Below are 23,467 nucleotides of genomic sequence, written 5' to 3'. Positions count from 1 at the left end.
TTAGTTTCTCTTACTAAGTATTACGAGTGGTTAAAAAAAAATGCATCGAATTATCCTAACCGTCTGATCAGTTAGTTAGAAGAAGCTGAGTAAAGTTAGTCTAGAGTTGTTTGATAGGTGCGATTCTTGCAATATGGACCATCCTCGATAGACAACACAACATGGACGGTCCCGATTGATTCATTACCCTGCCACGTCAGAGATGTTGGGCTATTTTCCGTTTGAGAGAGAGGCCTCACCTTTTTCAAAGCTATAAAGAGCTATTCCTTCTCTCATCGGGAAGCATTCCGATCGATTCTTATTTCTCATTTGCAGCACTGTGTGAGTTCAATTTCTCATTTTTTTCGTTTATTTTTGTTTCTTTATTTAATTTTGTTTCTCTTTTATATGTTGCAATCTCTATTTTCTCATCTTCAAGCTTGCTTTTCTGCTACAGTGAATTGGAAATTGCAGGAATGCTATTTTCTGTGAATTTTATTTAATTACATGTGTTTGTTTTTGTTCAATTTCTCTCTTGGACATTGCTAGATCTTACTTGCATGCTCTCTTTCTCCCTCTACACTACCATGAAGTGTTATCTCATGATATATGATTTTCTTTGTTCCAATATGCAAAACCCAGTTTCCTTTCATTCATTTTCTGGGGTTTTCCCCTTTTCCCTCATTTTAGGCCTGTTTGGGAGCTTGGAAAATGAAAGGAGAGGAAGTGACTTATTTATTTATTTATTTTTAGAGTTTTCTTCGAAGAAAGCATTTGGATAGAAAACGAAAAAAGGGGTGGGGAAATTTTTCACGACTTCTTCTGTGAAAACACGTTTTTCGAAGATGGTTTCACAATGAAGTGAACTCCCAATCAGGGCAAAATGTCATTTTCTTGGAAATATTTTCGACCCAAACACTTCCCATGTTCCCAAACAGGCCCTTAAAGCTGCTCATTTTTTTTCATTCCTTGAAAAATATTCTGCACTTATATGTTATTTTTAAGTATTTGTTTACGTAATGGCTGTATTTTTAATTATCCTTTTTTGGGTGGCTTTATCTTGAAAATCAATTCATTTTTAAATTCTGTTTGTTATGGGTAAAAAAATCTTCCTATAATTTAATTGATTTTTTCTGTTATGGAAATGACTTGTTATCCAGTTCTCTGGCTGAAAGTGTGTAGAGTACAATTTGGGGTTTCAGGTTGTCCAAATGGAGCGTGTGGCTCAGTGTCCAACTGTTGTTATGGTGGGCCTCAATGTGGGTGATCCAGGCACCATAAATTCCCTATATTGGAATAATCCTAAACAATATTTCTTGTACTGTTAAATATACAGCTGCAACTTGGGTGAACCTGAACCTGACCCAACTTCCGCAACCTGAATTTCGGGTTGGAAAACTCCAACTGCTTTGAAGCAGGGTTTGGTTTGGGTTGGGAATAATCACATATATTTGGGTTGTGTCGAGTGTTAGATTGGGTCAGGTCAAGGTTGAGTATAAAGAAATTTGGGTTAGGTTCAGGTTGGGCACCTCAGGTTGGAAATCGTGTTGAATCCTCTTGAGGTCGGATCAGGTTCAACCCTACCCAAACTGCCTGATTTGCACCCCTTAGTTGTATAGTTGCAAGTTGAAAGGGTGGGTGTATTCAGTGGTCGAAGCGGGTGCCGGTAGCATTTACCTTTTGATATGTTCTCTGCCACTTATTATCATGTTCTTGTTTTTGTGTATTTGGAATTTAGATACATGGCTGGTGGAAACGAAGAAGTGAGTGGGCGTGGGAATGGAGAGGGAAGTGCTCATTCAAGCTTCCCTCATGTTGTACTCAATGAGCGAATCCTTTCTTCAATGTCTCGCAGATCTGTTGCTGCTCATCCATGGCACGATCTAGAAATTGGTATGATACAAACACATTTTTTTGATTCTCATGTTCATTCAAATACATGGTTATATATGCATTTGATGCACTATCAATCTGAACTCCAGTAATAATTGGAAGAAACCAAATTGTGATTTCCTTCATTGGCATTCATATTAAGGGAATGAGCTCCAAATTACAATTATGTTACTCTCACATCATACTTGAAGGAATCATAACTGCAATTTGACAGCTACTTTCTCAATTGAACAGCCACATTTAATTTCACTTGTGCATCCAAATGCAGCCTAAATGTTTACTTGGAAATATGTTGCATTCTCTCTTCCTTTTTTTGTCAACCATTTATTTTGCAACTTGAAATTTCAACCTGGCCTTTGTAAATATTCCTACTTTGGTTTATTTATGCTCTTTTTTTTTTTCCTTTTTTTGTGTAGGTCCTGGGGCTCCGGCAGTTTTCAACTGTGTAAGTTTGTTATTTCAAACTAAGGAACATAGCATTGTCTCTTTCATGGTGTTGTGATGTCAATGCAACCATTAGACTTTCATCATTTTCTATTAACTGAGATTTTTTTCCCCCAAGGAATGTGAAATTTCAGAGGTTGCATTTTGCATTGATGAGTATTTAAAGGCGGGATGAACACTTATATGAACTTACAATTTGCGAGCAGGTCCTTGTACACTTGTATTAATGGAGAATGAAATGGGTCATCCACCCAAAACAACCATCATTCCAACTCAGCAGGATGATTCTGACTGAGTTGGAATAAGTCAGGGCAGGCTATTCTGGTTTTGGTTCATCAGGTGGGTTGCACTCTGGTATACGAGATCCTGATCATGCAAGGTAGGGTGCATATGGGTGGGGTCTAAGGGGTGCTCATAACCGACCCATTAATAGCCAGATTGGTCCAAATAGAAATAAATTGGGTCAGGTTGGGTCCAATAACCCATCAAGTTCATTTGACCCATTTGTACCCATGTAAAAGGCTTAGCCTAATCTCAAAAGAGCCGTGAAAGGTTTGCTCAAGTCCACTCAATCTCACTTGTTGAACGTATTTAACATGATCCAAGACAAACCAAGGGACAGATTTGTCCTAAGCTAGCAAGATTATGCGACACTTTTATTTCACCGATATGAGCTGTTTTCTTGCAAACTCAGTTGTGGTGAACTACAAAGAAGTTGTGGAGCTATTGAACCTGTCTCAGCATTGTACTACCATATTACTACGATTGTGTCGTTGTGTCACGTATTTTTATAATGGCGTCCTTTGTCTTTCCAAGTTCCAACTGATTCTCTTCATGAATTTGACTTTAATTCCTTCACAAACCTTTGGAAGGGTTCTCTTAGATCATCTGCATTAAAAAATTTCAAAAATAAAAATAAAAATAATAAATGAAAACAAAAAGGAGCTGCTGCATTGGATGAGACACCTTTGTTGATAGGAAAGTGGCTTCAAAAGTTTTCATGTTTATTTTTGAATTTTTTTGACAACAAAATTTTCTAAAGCTGTGTACATGTTAATCATTTGTGTGCTGTTACTTTAGAAGACTGTAATATGTTTTGGATAGTTAAAGGACTGTTGGATGTGCCCTAAAATGTGTATAAGAAGAAAAATGTATCCCATCATTTGCATTTCATGGGAGCGTATCTATTTGGTGCGTCCCACGAATTGCTGACAGTGGGATGAAAGTAGATGCTCCAAATTCTGCTAATGGCTATCATTGCATTCTAATTTCATGGATGTTCCCAACAGGCCTGAAGTTGCAAGGAACAGTTCTGTGACCGTGAATCTCTGGTAGCCTTTAGATTGGAGCATTTGCCTGAATGTTTATAACTTGAATTATTAGGCCTTTCTGAATTGGATGATGACTGGACCTTAAGGGCTAATATAGCTAAAGGAAATACACGATCTGCAACCTCTGCCCCAGAATAAGTGATCTTTTTACCAGCAGGCTACAACATGTCTTGTTGTTTGTCATTGTATTCTATATTTTATATACAAAAATAAAAGTTTTAAATATTTACTGCTAGTTATTTTAAATTTTAATATTAAATATTGACTAGAGTTGGGTCGAGTCTTCAAGTACATCAAGTTGGGTTGAGTTTTCGAGTTTTTGCACTAAGGTACATTGTACAGATGCAAAAATTTTCAACAAAGTATTTACTCACTGATACTTTAAGCTGTGGTTGGATGTAGTACTCAATTCATTTGCAGTAATTAGCTCAATGATCTCTGAAAGGACCAAATTGTTAGTCTACCTTCCTTTCTCATTTTGAGAGACTAGGTTCCATATGTTAATATGTTTCTTTCAAATTGTTAGTCTACCTTTCTCATTTTGAGAGACCAGGTTCCACATGTTAATCTGTTTCTTTCAAGTTGTAAATTGTAATTGATAGGAAGTTCCTGTGATTTGGACTACTTCCTCATTATGAATTCAAGGATTAAGGAAGGCAGCTGCATTTGGTCACCTAGATACCAGAGAACTAATTATGCAATTAGTTAGGTAGTGCATCCAAATGTAGCCTTGTGCTGTTAGCATTGTTCCAAAGTGGGCTACATATGTCATCCATATCTGGACAAGGATATGAATGGTTTGGATCATCTATATGAGCATCTGGTGGGGCCCATATAGAGGTGGTCAAACACATGATATCTTAGGGCCAACACTCCTTTTCATGTGAGGAGTTTAAGATGAAAATGGACAGTGCTTGTGGACATAATTATGGAGACGTAAAGGCCTTGAATGTGATGATGGGAAGGATTCCTCTAGGGTTTTATTTATTTATTTAAGGAACATACTGTCCCCAACTCTGCACTCGGGAGCACAATATCCTTCCCATTGGGTGATGCGTGAGGGTGTGAAGGAGGAAGATCCAGAATGCATGCGCATCCTCTTATTCGAGGGAATCTTCCTCTGTAACGGCGGTATGTTCGGATGCCATTTCAATTTGATTGGATAACTGTCTTGCTAGATTATGGCACACATATATTTGCAAGATTTTATGAAAGCAGTTGGAGGAAGAATGCCTACGCACACAAGAAGTGAAAAATTATGTCTTTGCAATCCTGGTAATGCATATCATTACTGCTTTCTTTTATGTTCTTGACTGTGATACTTGAGCTGGGGAGGAAAATGAGAATTTGATAAGTTCACTGTGTCACTGGAGGCATTTATTGTACATGTCCTACCAGTGCTAACAAACTGGTAGATGGACTCGGAACCTGTCCAAGCCAATTAAGTTAGCAGGCTCAAAATAAAAAGTGCAGACAGTAAATTTAGGAAGTAATGATCATAAATTTCCAGTGGATTCAGGAGGCCAATTTGAGTTAGACATTTGGGTATGTGTTAAATGGCATCTTGCTTTTGGTATAACTTATTAGTTTGTTGAATTTCAGTCTTCATCTAACGTTGTTATGTCATTCTGTTGCAGGTTGTTGAGATTGGCAAGGGTAGCAAGGTTAAATACGAGCTGGACAAGACGTCTGGTCTTATAAAAGTATGAACTTATAGGCCCTCTTCTTGCAGAAATCTTTGTATTTCTATGTCATTTATGGACTTTTGGTCTTATAAAAACAAGGTCTTATAGTCCACTTCATACCTTTTTTGTCCCCATTCCAAACCTATCAGTTATTTACTTTGCGAGAGAGTTTTGGTGGTCCACCCTTTTGTTAATAAAATAGGTTATGGAGGTCATTATCTCCCTATTAGGGTTTCCTTGTAGCAAATGGGTTTGCTGATGCTAGTATGGTTTGGACATGTCGGCTGTTATCAGTTTGTCTCTAGCCCAGTAGCTTTACTGACAATCTAGAGAAACATCACTAGATGAAATGCAATTACATTTATACATGCATGTGCATGCATTCCAACCTAGATACATCCACCTGCAGCTTAATGAAAAAAAAAAAAACACTAATTTGGTGATGTTGAGCTTATATTCAGATTGATCGTGTTCTTTACTCATCTGTTGTGTATCCACACAACTACGGTTTCATTCCACGAACACTCTGTGAAGATAGTGATCCGATGGATGTGCTGGTATTGATGCAGGTACCTACTAGTTGTGATAGGAAATCTCTTTCCATGTAGCAGACAAAAATCTCTTATCTTTTGAATCAGTTTTCTAAATACATTTGTTTAATTTTCTCCGTCTTGCACAGGAGCCTGTACTGCCTGGCTGTTTTCTGCGTGCCAGAGCTATTGGGCTTATGCCTATGATTGATCAGGTGAGAGCTTTTTCCCTTGCTTTTGCAATTGCTACAGAGCTGGGTCATGATTGTTTTATGACCCTTTCCTGTTTTGAATTTCATCATCTTCTGATAACACTTAGAGCCTGTTTGGATGCAACCTCCACTAGAGGGGATTTCCACAATACGGGTTCCCCTGTAATTTTGTCGGTTGACTTGCCAAAAACAAAACCGATTGGTTTTTGGAAAGTGGGCTTTTTAGTGCTTATTTCGATGAGTGGGGGGGATCAAAACGGCATTTGCAGAAGTTCATCCAAAGGCACTTCATGGACTGGGTTTGGCTCAAAACAGGCGTTTGCGGTTAGGCACCAGATTCCTATTTTGAGGGTGTGTCCAAACGGGTCCTTACCTTGGTCATGATTCAGACCCACCGTTTATTGATTTAGGCTTTTGCACAATCTTTTCATTGAATATTTGGAGATCATTTAGACAGCTGAGTTCTCAATTATTGTATCAATTCTTTTCAGGGTGAGAAGGATGATAAGATAATAGCGGTATGTGCTGATGATCCTGAGTATCGTCATTATCAGGATATCAAGGAGCTTGCTCCGCATCGCCTTCAAGAGATCCGCCGATTCTTCGAAGATTGTATCCACCCATGTAGATTGAAGCAAATTTTCCTCCTTAATACCTATTACATAATTGCAACTTGTCTTCTTTTTTTTTTCTTTTTGTTTGCAATTCATGTGATATAACCAAATGGGGTCTCGATAAGTTGGTAGCCTCTTTTTCACGTCATTAAGCACAGAAGGTCGTTGAGCAGTCCACGTGATGCTGATTTGAGATCTTCCAACTAATATGTCCATAGATGCTATTGACACTTCGATATGCAAGGGTTGGCTTAGGATGCATATGGATGCACAAGTGAAATGAATTGTGAACAGTCAGTTTCATCAGATGAAAATGACAAGAATCGAGATGTTTTCTACTTCTTGGTGTTTGTAACAAGTAGCCCTCTAATTGCATCTATGATTTTTCTGGTCGAACTTGAAATGAGGAAATTGCAATTTGGTTACTGCACCATCCATGTGAATGACAAAGAAATCATAGTTGGGTCATCTCAATTTTATTAAACCCATCATTGCAACTCAGTTCAGCTGTGCATCCAAATGCTCCCTTAGTATTTTTCTTTCTATATTTTCTTCATTGTAGTGCTGAAGAGATCGGAGCCGACTCTCGGGTCCTTGTTGATTGTTGAATGGGTTCTAGCTCTGCTTTTTTCTTTTTCTTTTCTTCCCATGGATTGTTTCTTTATGGCATTTTCTCCATATGGCCTTGACTCTCTACCAACAATAAAGACAAGAAGAATGAAAACAAAGAGGTTAATGTGAACGATTTCCTCCCAGCAGAAGCTGCTGTCCAAGCAATCCAGTACTCCATGTGAGTTTCTCTTTGCATCTTGTAATAACAACATTGAATGGCCATAGGAAGTGGGCCCTACTAGTAGAGCCCACTCGATGGTGATGGGCCCCACCCACAGTGAGATTCATAACAGCGGTTATCCATTTATGAATGCCTAAAAATTATGATTTGGCATGAAGCATCCACTGTGAAACTTATATCAGGATGAGTCTTATTGCTGTGCCGATCCAGATCAGACTGTGATGGTAAGTGGGCCCCACTTGTTCCCACCATCCCTAAAAAGCCCAAGGAAGTTGAGCCCACTCGATCAGACTGTTACGAGATCGACCATTTTGCCTTGTATCTTTCACAATTGATTGTTTTAATGTGGTGTTATCTATGGCCTATTTTATTGTTGAAAAACCCGAAAACTGGACTCGACTCGATGTCCAGCTGGATCAGGTCAACTCAAAGACTTGACTCTACTTGACTCTATATTTAATTATTAAATTAATAAGAATATTCAAGTAAGAAACACCTATTAATATGTTATGAATATAAAAATGGACGGAAATGGTCATGGATGAAAAGCTTGGCTTTGTGGTAGAGTCACTTGACTCTCTGACAAAGGTCAGGTGTTTGATTCTTCAGTTCTTCACTCCACCGTCCTGTTATCTTTCTTTAATATATATTCAGAAAAGCAACCACCCATTGAGTGACTGCATTTGAGTTGAACTATGATTTATTTGCTTGGATTGCTTTGCCATGTGTGCAGGGATCTCTATGCTACTTACATTGTGGAAAGCTTGAGGCAGTGAATTTCCCCAACTACATATATGTAACTTTGCAGGCAAATGGACTTCTTGCAACATGCCTATTTATCATCATCTACACTTTTGATGACTGTCCTACACCTCCCCTATGTGTCCCAGTGGCCCACTACCGGTTATATGATCATGTTTCCCAAACATTTCCTCATTCTCGTTGTTTTCGAGTGCGCAAGTGCATGTGCACACACATGCGTGCACGAGCTTATGTGTGCATGTGTTCAGATTTTCTTGTTATTATAGAATGCTAGGGAAGAAAAGAAATGAGTTGGAGTGTGAGATAGTGAAGCTTTATTACTATGTTTGCTTAAGGTCCTGTTAGGATGTGCCTACCAATCCATGGATTGCACTATCCTCAGAAGCATCTCATCCATGAGTTGTAAGACCCAGGTGTTTGGTTGGACTATGGAATTAGCCCGTGGAGAAGAGCGTGATGGTTCATACGCATGCGCTTGACAATAGAACATGCACATGCGGGACACGCGTGGTTTAAATTTTACCATTGAAATCATGGGTCCTGCTTGCATCCTAAGGCCCTTGGTGGACGTCCAATTGACTGTTAAAATGAAGAAAGAGTCACTGGTCCGAACTCAATAAGCATAGGTCCATTAATCAGTGGTTGCGTGGTGCAGCCAAACTGATCTGGGGACAAGGTCTATCTACAAAGTGACTGGCCCACTATTTGGATGGCTTAGTTTCAGTTACGTTTATGTCATGTGTACAATTTTTTGGTTCATGCAACATGGCGGGTATGCTCTGCCATTCTATGACTGGGAAGCCTTAAGAGTTTGTCCTGCCAATCGCTATAGGGGGTGAGGCCTTGCAACTGCTTTCGGCCTAATCAAAAGATAGGATGGCTGTTAAGCTCTCGGCTGATATTTGTGGTGAACATTTCAGTGCAGGAGTTGACCACGGTACATCCCCACGAATTTCGTTTGTGGTTGAGAACTGATCACTTGACAGCGTATCATAGCCAGTGGTAAATTGCCATCTTACTGTCAGCATGCCACCTGTTTAGGAAATCGGTACCATTAATGTGGTAGGCTCTCTGTAAAGATTACCTTCCATGAAAATCAGGCTGATCTGCTTGCTAGGTAGCCAAGCTTGTTTGTTGAGTGAAAATAGTGGTTGCCCGTTGATTATTCCTGTACTGTGGCCCACCTGATGATTGGACTGGCCTGATATTGTGCTAGGTTACCTTCCTGGTGTGGCCTACCCTAAGATATTGATTTCCTACATGGGTGACGTTGTGGCGGGATAGATGTTACAGGACCACAAAGTTATGGTACCCTGCTTGTTGTGATCAGTTCTCTTTATTAAGTTGGGACTTTTGATCCTTGGATTTGGGGTCATGTTTCTGTATCAGAACTTGATTGTAGAAATGATTTTGGACTTGATGATGTATTCTTCAAAGGAAAGGGAAGATTCTATCAGCAATTATTTTAGGTTTTTCATAGTTTAAATTTTTCTGACATAATAAATTAGGGACCATTGTGTAATGAATATGAGATTTTTGCTTACTATCCAAACATGACTTGTAAAACTAAAATTTATGTTTCAATAGCGGTAAAAATATGTTATGTTATTTGGATTGGCCCATGGCACTTGGGCCCATTAGCGTTAGGGTGTTTTTTTTCCCATCTACTCGTTCTCTTCTTCAGAAAAGGAAAATAATAATTGCATTTTCTTTATTTTTATCTTAGAATACATGTATTCAAACATAGCCTAAGGATTAAACTTATTGCATCAAGCGGTCTAGATTATTGAACCATGGTGCCTACAACACAAACAGACAAACACGTGGCTAAAAAATAAATAAATTATCACCATTGGTTGGTATGTACACTGCAGTGCCCTCGTAGAGTAAATAGCACGTCTTTGGAATCTTTGGCAGGAGGTAAAATAAGACGTGGATATATAAAAGTAGCTTGGAATCCTTAGGAAGTGAAATCCATGGATGTTGGTATTCTTTTGTCGCTAGTTCATGGATTCTAGTTTTGCATGGATTGCACATAGCCACATGCCTCTATCTACCGTTGAACGCTTAGGTATTTTAAGGAAAATAAGGCTATTTAACCTCCCCTTTAAATCTTGACAATTATACATACTTCTCCTCTAGTTTGGATTATTGCAAGTACAACCCTTGTTATAGACCAGAGAGAATATGTACCCATTTTTTTTTTCGTGATTTAGTCTTCAAATGCATGTCCCCAAGCAAAGGCAGGATTGTTGAAACATTGATTTTTGGACCATGGCCTAAAGCATATATCTGATGTCCATAGGACTAGAAAGATGAGGTGTATGTGATCATCAGGTGGAACAACCAGTGTGAAATAAGCGAAATGTTAACAGAAACTGATCATACTTCAAATTATGTTGTGTGTGACCCATGGGTCCTTACTCATGCCTCAGTGGTAGATTCTTAATATTACAACATGAGGTCATGGGTTTGAGTACCATTGTATGTGGCCCATGGTAGACCCTTCATGTTATGTTCATCATTGACCATCCAATCTATTGATAAGGTCATATAGATCTGGATGAAAAAAAAAAAAAAAAAAAAAAAAAACAAACATTAGGTTGATCTAAAACTTTCGTGGCCCACAAAAGGTTTTCAATGGTCATTAACCACTGTTTCCTGTGGTGTGGTCCACCTTAAATTTTTATCTGTTTCATTTTTTAGACCATGGCTTACAATAAGCTGGAAAAACAGAAGAACTTTATGGTTATATAATGAATAGATCGAGGTGGGCTCCTACGGTCAGGGTTTAACCCACATAGCTAGTTCCAGTGTCTCACCCAACTTGGGCTCGAAGCATGCATGAGCAATTTCGATCTTGCATGCGCTTATTTGCATCCACGTGTTTGTAGCGCTGTCAATGGGCCAGCCTGGGTAGATCTCGGGCCAGATTTTAAACTGTTTCGAGCTGGCCCTATTCAAAATTCTGATTTTCAGGCCCGAACCCCGGCCCATTGACACCGCTACTGTGAAGAAGTGCACTTTCAAAGGGGGAGCGAATTGCCCGTGACCTCGGGGGCACGGAGATACACCTGCGCCTGGGCAGCGTGGGGTCCATAGATATATCCATGAAAAATCCATTCTGTCCATCTGCTTTGAAAGACCACGATAGGACAGAAATCTAAAAATCAGAAAGATCCAAAACTCAGGTGGGCCACACCAAACTAAACAGTGGCGGACGGAAATCCGTTGAAACCTTCCTGGAGCTGACCATGATGTTTATATGCCATCCAGACTGTTCATAGGGTTATTAACGCCCAGATAAAACTGCATGCACAAATATCGTCCTGATACAAAACTTCTGGCACCCCAGGCGTTCAATACCCACCGTTTCGTGTGGTATGGCCCACATGAGTCTCTGATCTGCCTTATTTTTAGATTCCTGTTCTATTTTCTTGAAAAACAGATGGACGGAGTGGATTTGTCACGGACATCTCTCTGGTCCCATAGAGCCCCGGGGACAGGAATATCTCGGTCGGGGTCACTGGCAATCTGCTTCCCTTTCAAAGCACTAACGAGGAGTTCTCCACAAGGCTAGGCGCATCCGTTAATTTGTTAAACTATCAGGGTTGTTTTAGTAATTTCTTCCACAAAACCCCATTTTCCACCCCTGCCTTTGGGATCCTCTCTCTCTTTCTCTCTCTCTCTGACTTGCAGAAGGACCGAAAGACGCCTCTGGGGACAGGAAAGATGGGGACGCTGGGAAAAGCGATCTACACCGTTGGATTCTGGATTCGGGAGACCGGGCAAGCCCTTGATCGCCTCGGCTGCCGCCTCCAAGGCAACTACTACTTCCAAGAGCAATGTACGGAGCGCTTCCTTCTCCTCTTTCTAACCCTTAGATTTCAATCTCATCCATCTTCTTTTTAAATATTCATGATCCAAGATTCTTTCTAGAAGTCGAATGCAACTGAATCTCACTGATTCTGATGACGATTCGCGGTGCGACATAAATTCTCCCTTTCGATCATTTCCGAGCTCGAGCTATAACGCTTTAGGGTTTTACTGACTTGTGTCTGCTGCCTTACTGTACAACTGCCATTTACGTTGAATATGAACCGTCCAAATAGTGGGACCCTCTCTAGTTTGGTTATATCCGCGAAACCAGAATGGTTGGACGATCCTGACCTCTGATTGATAGACATCCGTTTGTTGAATTTGGAGTCATTGATGGCCTTTTGTTATTACTGCGCATTCAATGCCCACGAATCCTCTGGTTAGGATCAGACTTTTAGTGTGATCTTTTGGGTTGAATTTGATCTGGAGCGGGCCTCACTGTTTGGGCCGTTCAGTAATGAGGTACATGATGTGTGTATAGTCATGGAATTGTTGCGATGGAATGCCAGCACCCTATCATTCCCCTGCTTGCATGTATAAGAAAAATGATCTTCTTGTACATTGGTCTCAATTGAGGAATGATCGCTTTATAGATAAAGAAAATACTCCAATTCCTGTAGAAAGCAGCATTGAGATGATATCCCAGTTATTTGGAATGTGATGCCGATGTGCATATACAACAAGGTTTAAATATCTTTTGAGCCTATCAATACCACAATATGAATTTATAGTGATACATTTCAATATCATTGATTGTGGTTTAGGATAGAGAGAATCCATGGAATGCCAATATGGAACTTAAGAAATAGAGAACTGTGGATTCCAACAATAATTCTGTTGGCTGGTTTGGTTTTTCATGGAAATGTTGAAACTTGAAAGTTAAATGGTCAAAGGGCGAGAGCTATCTCCCGTAACTTTTGAAATTGACCAAGTATTTAACGTTCCCAAACTCTTCCTGGGGGCCTGTTTGGATTGGTGGAATCCTATTTTGTACCATGGAAAAGAAATTGCTTTCTGCAGATGTGATGTTTTCTGCTGTTTGTGAACATAAACTCAGCTGCAGAAATGAATTTCCTTTTCCACAGTTTTTCTTGAATAACGGCAATTTCCATTTCCCAACAAAAATATGATAATCCCCATTTCCACGTTTCTTGAGAGACGATTCTCTGTTTTTGACCATTAACCACTCACATTTCCATGGAAATCACGTATGCTAGAACAAATTGGTTTAGTTGGATTCTTTTCCACTGATTTCTATTTCATGGATTTCCACAATTTTATGTTTTCCTTTCCAAATCTACCTTTTGAATTCTACTAATCCGATGCGATTAAGTAGCGAAGATTTATTTATTTTTACTTTTTATTTGAAAGATACTGATTTTATTGAGGCCACAAGGGCAAAAATAAGGAAAGACAACAAAGGAAAAGAAAAATAAAAAGGAAAAAATACTATACAAGGCAACCCAACCCTGAGGAGCTCACTCCCTTATACAATTGTTGACCCTATTAATCACCCAAAGACTGGAATTTTTTCTATTCCTGAAACAACAACCATTGCTTTCAAGCTAGAGGATCCAGATAATCGCAAGGAAAGCAATCCTCCATGTAAAAGAGGTCAATTTGCCTGGAGCAACTGAGTGCCACGCTTTTTAGAGAATGTCCAGGGATAAGGGCATTACCCACTGAACTCTAAACTGATGCAAGCTGCTAATCCAAACCTCCCTCTCCAGGTCACAGTGGGTGAAAAGATGGTTAACTGATTCTACATCTTTGAAGCAAAAGAGGCAGATGTCGGGGAGAACCAAACTACGCTTGCATAAATTATCCACCGTCAAAATTCTGTTTCTTCCAGCTAGTCAGGCAAAAGCAACTACCCCTACCTTAGCGGGTGCTCCATATGACCAAACTGCAGTTGTGAAATGATGAGGAGTGAAGCGCTAAAGATCTAAGCGAAGAAAGATCCAACTAAGAATAGGCCAGATTTATCCATTCTCCAAACAAGAGTATCCTTGATCGTTTTTGAAGGTTGTCGATTGTCAAAATTCTCTTTCTTCTGACAAGCCAAGCAAAAGCCCCAAACCTTGGGGGGAGTGCCATAATGCCACCATAATGCCACACATGAGTCATTACTCCATTCTTCTCACCACTGATATGGAGTATGTGATAGAAAGATATACAAAAAACCTTCCAGTCTTATCATTTTCTGGACCTGAGTATCATCATTGTCACCCAATGGGATGCAAGGGTGCAAAAACTCCAAGAGGGCATAAAACTCTTCTATCTCGTCATCACGGAGATTACAATGACAAGGCAGGGTCCAAATGATTGACTCTCCATGCGTGTCATAGCAGTTTTTCACTGAGATGCAGCGATCTAGAGCTAGGCTAGCAATTCGAGGGGAATCTGATGTGAAGAGGCAAGTTGCCCCTCCACACATCTTCTCGAAAATTAATTCTTTCCCCGTTACCCAAAGAGAAAGTCATACCTTCCTTAACTTTAGCCTTTACGTTGGAGATGCCTTTCCAAACTGCTAACTCTTTGTAATTAGAAGATTCCTTTGTCCACCATCATCCTACGAAGAAACCATATTTGCTTTCGATCAGTTGTCTCCGAATAGCCTCCCTCTCCTCCCCAAAGCACCATCACTAGTTGCCTAAGGGTGCAAGGTTCATTAGATATAGGCTACGGTGTTAACCCCACCTTCGTCATAGGGTTTACAAACCTCGCCTCAATCCAACAAATGAATTTTCTTCTCCTCCTCTGAATCAACCCATAGGAAATCATGTCTAAGCTTCTCAAGATGATCGAAGAGCACTCTCGGGCATCTAAAGCGACATAGAGGTGCAAGTTAGACAAAGCCGCCTTTATAAGGGTAATGCATCCACCAAGCAACAAAAAACACCCCTTCCATCCTGTCAAAACCTTCTCGAATCTTTCCATGACTCTGTCCTATAGATGCTTGTCTGACTTGCCAATACACAATGGAAGACCCAGGTAGGAGGATGGAAAAGAAGCCGCCTTGCAACGCAAAAGATCCACTAAGTAACTGACCTCCTCAATCTCCATGTGAATGCCTAGCAATTCGCACTTTGTCAAGTTCTCTTTTTGACCTGAAGCGAGGAGCCGATCGAGAGACCATGAAGCCTCGAAAGAGACCCACTTCCTGTCCTTTGGAAAGCATTCTGCTCAAAGTGTCACCAACAACAACAAATAGGAATGGAGAGAGCAAATCGCCTTGCCTGATGCTTTTTGGACTTTTGAAGAAGCCCTTAGGGGAGCCATTAACTATAACAGAAAACTTAGCCAAACCAATGCATTCCTTAATCCAATGTTGCCACTTAACCCCACATCCTAATTTGCTGAGCATATTGTCCAAAAATCCTTAATCCACATGATCATAGGCTTTCTCAATATCTAGCTTCCAAACCACTCCTTTAAGATCAGCCTTATGTCTAGAGTCAATGCATTCATGCGCTATAAGGGCACAATCTAGAATCTACCTCCCCTCGATGAAGGTGCCTTGATTGCAAGAGACTACTCTGCTTATGACACTTCTAAATTTTGATGCCAGAACTTTGGCCAATATTTTGTAAGGCCCCCCGATCAAACTACTCAGTCTAAAGTCCTTAGGATTGTCTTCTGTCGAGATTTTTGGAATAAAAGCAATAAAGGAGATCCCCAATTCCGTGGAAAGACGACCTCTAGCAAGAATTCATTCACAAATTTCATTAATTCTCCCAAAAGACTTGAAAGAAAGCAAGTGGAAAGCCATTGAGACCCAGGGCTTTATCTCTTCCTAAAGAGAAGACGGCTTCTTTCACTTCTTCCTCTGAAAATGGTCACTTAAGCAGGGATCAATCCTCAACCGATAAAGGGAGATTATCTAGAGTAGGTTGCTTCCATTCTTCCTTTTTTCGGAGGAGTATCGTAAAAAGTCACCACCTCCGCAAATTTTATCCTTTTCTTCGGTCCTCTCTCCCTCTACCATTAAGCTTCCCATCCTGTTGTTTCTAGCCATCGCAGTAGCAATGTTGTTGAAGAACTTGGTGTTTTTATACACCTCTTTAAGCCAAGTAGCACGAGATCTTTATCTCCACTTGATCTCCTCCTCTTTTAGACGACTTGCATAATCTATTGCCAACTTGATTCTCAAAGACTCCCCCTCCTCTGATATTTTCCCTCAGCTTTTATATCAAGGTCTTGAATGTTGGTTAATATGGAATCAGTTTCAGCCTGCCGCTTCCCCATCACCTCTTTCTTCCATTTCAAAATCCTCCCTTTAAGAAGCTTCAGCTTTTCGCACAAAACAAACTTTGCAAAACCTTGCACGGAGAAATGAGTCCCACCATGACCTGACTAGGTCAGCAAAACCCTCTACTTCCAACCATAGAAGCTCAAATCTAAAGGGTTTGGAGCTCGAATCTGGCCATCTACACTGCTCAGATTGCCATTCAAAAGTCGTTCTTTTACATGCTATCACGATTCAGGGCACTCCCAAGTTAGTTCCTTGGCAACATTTGACTCTTCAGTGCTAAGTATTAGAGACACTAGAACTTGTAGTTCTATCTACCTTCACCAGAACCCTGTGGTCACTAGCTTCATTTCAACTTGGGCTTCGGCTGTACCTTTTTGAGAAAAGAAAAAGTGACTGATGTGCTTGGTGGAAGACATCCAACATTCTCTTGGATTTCAAACATGTTTCTGACAGTGATCGTATTTTCAATCTGAACTGTGAAGATGCCTTTTTTCCTTTGCCTCTTTATTGACTCGAGGTTTGGCTGATATTGATAAACTATTGTCTGCTTCCATGTCTTCTTTTCCTTCTAGTTTGCATTAAGGATTTTAGATCCAATGGTTCCAGCCAAAATTCATTTTGAGGTGACTCTATATGACTCTATATGTGTCATGCATCTCATCTTCTTTCAGTTCCCTACGCACACACACGATTAGGTGCATTTTGTTCTCTCTCTGCTATATAATTTTGCCTATTTTCTAAAATTGAAGCATACTGATTTAATGTCTTTTTATAGTAGTCATGGCTCATATGTATTCACACAATTACTATCCTTCAGTATTGCATGCATACATGTCTGTATACTGTGTAATACACTTCCAGTTTTGAGATCCATGTCTATCACTGTCCAGCTAGTGCTCATATTTGTATTATTTCAGTGTCAAGGCATCGGACACTCATGAACATATTTGACAAAGCACCTGTTGTTGATAAGGATGCTTTTGTGGCTCCTAGTGCATCTGTCATTGGAGATGTTCAGGTGGGACGCGGATCCTCAATTTGGTATGGATGTGTTTTGAGAGGTATGTTTCATTCTATTCAGCCAGCAGTCGTTGCTTTCTTTAAGTAAATGTTTGTCCACTCCACATATGGATCAATATACCTGAATCACTGATGTTTCTTCAAATTCTTTTGAAAGATCTCCTTCAGATGCAGTCTCTAACTTTTAACCAATGGACCTTTCATTTTTTTGGAACTCAACTTGATTTGACTAGATTTCCTTTAGGTTCTACAAAGAATGATTGGTAGATGAGATGTTAACTTTCGAGGTATTAACTTTGAGTAGAGGTAGTGCATGGAATGTTTGCACCTTTTGCACTTGACAAGGTGCTTGTGTGCATGGATCTGCATTCTGTACTTCTTCCATATGGCACATCACACAACCTATATCTTCACCTTACCCTCTTTGGTTTGCAAAGACGAGCAAAGTGATCCATTGATGTCAGAATATGTAATGTTTCAGCTTGGTCAATTGTTCATGTGATTTTGGTTTAAGAAAGCTTGGTCCATGGCCTGGACATGCTTAGCAGCTATCTTCATTCTATGTGGTTTAAAGTTGAAACATTAATAAATCTCATTGTTGTTTATTCTCTATAAATTATTTAGTTTTTGTTGTCATGCTTCATAGCTTTTTGAGAGAAAAGTGCTTAACTAGTGGAGCTACTATTTTTGAGAGAAAGCTTGCTTAATTTATAGATACATATATAGATTTGGTTCGTCAGGTATTTCTAGGGCTGCGTGTTGTGTTTCTTCAGTGTTTTTTGATGTTTGTTGTGTTTCTTCAGTGTTTTTTGATGTTTGACACCCATCCACACTCAAACACCAAACATGAAACATGCATGGACGGACCACCCATGTATGCACACACATGCACACATTCATCCAGGCATTTACAAATTGGAAAATGATAAATGGACACATCAAGGTGCTACCCATGCACACTCACTCTCCAGGCATGTACATACACATACAAATTGGAAAAAAGATGCATAATGGACACATCAAGGAGGATGCATCAAATTACATATAGTTAAAGACCACTTTTCAAATTGGAAGAAGAGAAATAATGGGCATATCAAGGAGGATGTATCAAATTACATATTGTTAAGCATCACAAAGTGAAGGATACCCAAACATGATACTTCAAACCTTTGTTGCAGGAACCTTGAAAGGTCTTGCTTCTGCTTCAAAATTATGCTCCCATTTGGCTTTCTCCAGCTTGTTAGATGAGCTGGTAGAGAGTGTAGTGTGTGAGTGATCCAGGGTTCAATCCTGGCAGATTTACTTTTCAAGATTATTTTTATTATTTTTATTATTTTGAGGATAGCTGCTTGAAACACTCCTGCACCTGAATGTGTTCCTGATCCCCTTTGAGTCACACTTGATACAACTAAAGCTCTGAGCACTGCTTCTAATTATTTCATCTGCATCCAAACTGTTTATAATTTTTATTTTTTTTAAAAAAAAAAAAAAAAAAAAAACTGCCAGTATTTGTATATAATATGAAGCTAATTTCTTGTTGGACATTCTTATAACTTGTACAGGTGATGTGAATAGCATCAGCGTTGGATCTGGAACTAATATACAGGACAACTCCCTTGTACATGTGGCAAAATCCAATCTAAGTGGGAAGGTCTTACCAACAATTATTGGAGACAATGTTACTGTAGGTAAGAGTCATGCTGTTGATTTCACTAGAAATGATTCATGAATCATGTCACGACTTTTAGGTCTCTTCATGTTTGTTTCTCTTGGGTGCACGAAGAGTTAATGATCATACGCCTGTGGGGTTTATTAATAACAATGCTCATTCTCAATCAATTTCTTCTCATGACCCATGGATCAGTTCTCCATATAATGTGTTTGGAGCATCATTACAGATATCCATATTGTATCAGACAGCACGAGCGTATTGTATCTGTATCCTATCGGCTGATTCAGGCATATTGTATCTGTGTTGATGTCGGTACCCCAAATGGGAGTTAAACGGTTTGATCCAAAAATCACTGGCCATATGCGTAGTGACACCAACACGCCCCCCCATATTGGTTGCAGTTGGATACAAATATAAAGGCCCATTCTCCTTTTCTTTTTCTTTTTTTCAATTTTCTTTAATTTTGGCAATACAGCTTGTGTCTCATCAGTTTTGCGCCAAGCCAATATGCCCCCAGAAGGCAAAGAACCTTGTGTTGGGGACATTGTCTTCCGAATTGCAATAGCTCTAGTTGTTTCACTTGGCTTCTTAGAAGATCTTGTATAATGATTTATTCCTTGATCTGGGCAGGTCATAGTTCTGTTTTACACGGGTGCACGGTCGAGGATGAGGCTTTTGTCGGTATGGGTGCAACCCTGCTTGATGGAGTTGTTGTGGAGAAACATGGGATGGTTGCTGCTGGAGCCCTCGTGAGGCAGAATACCAGGATTCCATGTGGGGAGGTTTGTTAGCGAACTCTTCTATTGCCTTGTGATATTATTTTTTGAGGGTAATGTTTGACAACACGTTTGTTGCGGGGGTTTGTTCAACAATATGTTCTCTTCAAATCCTTGTAAATCATCCTGATGGCATCTGAAATCTGAATTGATCCAAAATGTTGAGAACTGTGTTACTTTTACTGTTTTACATGAATTGCCAAACACTGCATTCCTGGTGAAAACCAATTCAGACCTTTCATTATAGCTAAGGGTGTGTTTGGTTGCATCAACATAATAAGGTTTCATGATATTTTCCACCAAGATAGACTGATTAATCATGAAATTTGATGATGTTTGGGGAAACAATCGTACCCTGAATAGGTTGGTTAGATATTGGTTTCTGCAAATATAGGAAATATGAATCTAGATGAGTATGCTAGGATTATAAATTGTCAAAGATATAATCCTTGATAGCTGAGAACTAGCAAAAACAGAGATTGCAGTTTTTTCAAAGTAAGTCTGTTGCTTGTGTATGAAATGCATTCCCAACACAACAGTATCTTTTAAATTGGAATGTCAATACATGGCTTGGTTATTATTAAATATCCTGAATTTCATTCTGAACCCCATAGGGGTCAGCAGGAACACCTAGTTCGTTGGTCATTGCTGAATGTGACTACTGTCATTGTTGTCATCACCACCACCACCATCATCATAATAGCCTTGTCCCAGCAATTTGGTGTTGGTTTCACCTACCATATTTGAAACTGGAATTCTCAGTAAAAATGAAAATTTCCATTTGAACGTTTGGGAAAATGGAAATGAGAATGAATTAACGAGTCTCCGGTCACCTTATTGAAATGTTTAGAACAGCTTGTACCAGTTTGATGCATCATTTAAGGGCCCCCATTTCCAATCCAATGTCTTTGGTTTTTATTTTTTATTTGAAGCAAAGCTACAGTTTCACAAATCTCCTTAAGGTGCTGCCCATGCTTTGGAATCTCACGATCAATGGCACCTCAGGTTACAATAGGTTTTCCTTTTTTTTTAAAAAAATAAAAATAAAAAAAATACTGTTTTTTGCTCCCGTCCACATTTGCTGCTTATACAAATCAAGCTGACATACTTGAATCCAAGGATTACTATACAATTAGGGTCTTGGAGTACACTGGCAGAATAGAAACGTTGGGTATTCTAATTGTAATAATTTCACATTTGCATCATGATTAAAATAACTCATTTTTTGTTTAAACCATAGTTCTATCTATCATATTCTAGAAGGTTTCCATGTCCGACATGCTGGCAAATATCGAAAGGTGCACATCATCACAACTACTGCAAAAGAAAAAAGAAAGAAGCTCATCTATATGTTTATATAGTTGTTTTTGGTTACTATTATATAGTTTCAAGGTCTATTTAATCTCTGTTTTATGCTTTTGTGAACTAAAAACTTTGAATGCATCTTTCAATATTGTTGTATTGACTGTACAGATGTGCAGCTTAATGGGCTTACCATGGTCTGACACTGACCTGTGATCTTCTAGGGGGCTTAGATTCAAGCAAAGTTGTGTCAGGACAAGCTGTGTTGCGATAGAGATTGTCCATGGTTTGTGAAACCCATTTATGCACAGGAACCTAGGAAAATAAGGACAATCATCATCAAGCCTTTTCCCAACTAATTGGGGTCAGCTGAAAAATAAGGGCAATGTGTCCCTAATATACGATTGTTAGCAGGAATTGCTCGTCTTTGCAGAAAAGGTGAAATTATTTGTCCTAGTTCGGTGCACATGGGAAACAGTGTTCCGAAGCGTGTGTCAAATGTGCCACATGTGTCTGTTCAAGTTCAAGCACCCCAGAGCTGCACATGTGCCACCATTGAACTTCCAAGTGTGCAGCATGTGGCACATGTCAATGTGCACTGACTGTGCATCCTTATTCGGTCCTTCTAGAGTGTTTGACAAACAATGAACGGAACTAGTCCTGATTCCAATACCATGTAACTTGGATAGCCTGGGCCTTCACAACTAGTCCCGACTCAAATTATGCTTGCATCCAAACAGCCCCTAAAATTCCTTTGGATTTACTGTTTTTTATCCAATTAGCTTTAGGATCACTAATGCATCCCAATACCATTGTATAACAGGTATGGGGAGGTAATCCAGCAAAGTTCCTGAGGAAGCTCACTGAAGAAGAGAGAGCTTTCATCTCTCAGTCAGCCACAAACTACACCAACTTAGCTCAGGTGCATGCAGCTGAGAATGCAAAAACCTTTGATGAGATCGAGCTTGAAAAGTTGCTGCGCAAGAAATTTGCTCGCCGGGATGAGGAGTACGACTCTATGTTGGGTGTCGTCCGTGAAGTGCCACCACAGCTGATCCTTCCTGATAATGTCCTTCCAGAGAAGTCGCCCAAGGCTTCTCAATGAATTACCTAAGTTGAAAGAAAGAAAATTCTCTTTCTTTTATCAGATCGGGGTGGTGGGATTTTGTTTTTATAAACGGATGTCGCAATAATTTTTGGCTTCGGCCCATGTTCTAGGATTGATCATGTGTACTTCTCCGAATCTGGGTCTCGTTTTTTCCTATTTCAGGTTTATCCGAAACTCATTTGTCTTCTTTCTAGAGAAAATGAAGCAACATTGTTATAGGGACTTTGACGATGACCCACTGTATATGATCTGCTTATTATGTGCACGACTGAATCATTCGTCGAACCAAATGGTGAAAATGGGTTTCTTCATCTCACAGTTACTAAAATATTCAATGTGTTCTGATGAATTTTGAACTAGAACATGTTGTGGACTTCTGATTTCATTGCTTGGGCTTGGGTCGAGGGTGTGGCAAGTTTGTTTTTTTTTTTTTTTTTTGAGGCCTGGCTCAAGCCTAGGTCTAGGCCCCTTCTTGTCTGTCCAATAAATGATCGAGGTGGGCTCAATCTCCAGCGAATCTGGCCCATTGTCACTCTTAGGTCCGGATGTGTGGCGCAAAAGTTCAGTACAGGGCAGCCTGTGTCAGTCAAGCTCGTTCAAGCTCTCTGTATATTAGTATTCATATGTTGCCTCTTAAGTACTTACAACAAGGATCATTTAGCACAAATATACATTGAAAACTAAGCACATATAGCATGTATCCGGTACTTGAAAATGTACGATAAAATGCTCGAATATGTAAAGTGAAATACACCCAAGTCATGTACATATAACATGTGTATCACATGCACAACTTAGTATGTATAGCAAATGTGACATGCGAAGGGCACAAAATGTTGAATGGATAACATGTTGATTGCACGAAAAACGTTAGGTCACCCACATGATCTTCTCCTCCAAAATCAGGCCATCATCTGCCTTCATTAGGTGGGCTACCTGATGAATCTGACTGTTAATATTTGTGTCAGGTGATGCCGACGGTGGGCATGGGGCGCGGATTGGGTACTACCCCCACCAGGACCTAGCTAGAGACGGACGTTCCTGTCAGGGGATCTGTGGGGTCCACCGTGATGTATATGTTTTATCCACGTTGTTCGTCCATTTTTGACGGATCATTTTAGGACATGAGCCCCAGAAATGAGGCAGATTGAAAGCTCAAGTGGGTCATGCCATAGGAAGCAGTGGGGATTGAATTTCTACCGTTGAAAACTT

General features: G+C 39.8%; 2 protein-coding genes across 2 annotated transcripts; both read left to right on the top strand.

Annotated features, from left to right (window-relative positions):
- Nucleotides 1-209: 209 nt before the first annotated feature.
- LOC131237950 (soluble inorganic pyrophosphatase-like) lies at nucleotides 210-8,417 on the top strand. The gene is made up of 9 exons (XM_058236059.1): nucleotides 210-321; nucleotides 1,718-1,872; nucleotides 2,289-2,317; nucleotides 5,285-5,350; nucleotides 5,794-5,901; nucleotides 6,012-6,077; nucleotides 6,566-6,686; nucleotides 7,397-7,478; nucleotides 8,215-8,417. Exons 2-9 carry the CDS (start codon nucleotides 1,722-1,724, stop codon nucleotides 8,255-8,257), a joined length of 666 nt encoding a protein of 221 aa, XP_058092042.1. The 5' UTR covers nucleotides 210-321; nucleotides 1,718-1,721; the 3' UTR covers nucleotides 8,258-8,417.
- A 3,492-nt stretch (nucleotides 8,418-11,909) lies between these two features.
- Nucleotides 11,910-22,566, top strand: LOC131237949 (gamma carbonic anhydrase 1, mitochondrial-like). The gene is made up of 5 exons (XM_058236058.1): nucleotides 11,910-12,090; nucleotides 17,295-17,438; nucleotides 18,960-19,085; nucleotides 19,700-19,851; nucleotides 21,971-22,566. Exons 1-5 carry the CDS (start codon nucleotides 11,976-11,978, stop codon nucleotides 22,250-22,252), a joined length of 819 nt encoding a protein of 272 aa, XP_058092041.1. The 5' UTR covers nucleotides 11,910-11,975; the 3' UTR covers nucleotides 22,253-22,566.
- The last annotated feature ends 901 nt before the right edge of the window (nucleotides 22,567-23,467 follow it).

This window comes from Magnolia sinica, chromosome 2 (assembly GCF_029962835.1).
Source record: "Magnolia sinica isolate HGM2019 chromosome 2, MsV1, whole genome shotgun sequence".
NCBI classification, from domain to species: domain Eukaryota; kingdom Viridiplantae; phylum Streptophyta; class Magnoliopsida; order Magnoliales; family Magnoliaceae; genus Magnolia; species Magnolia sinica.
Note: the sequence above shows the minus strand (reverse complement) of the source record. Positions and strands in the feature narration are given on the sequence as shown.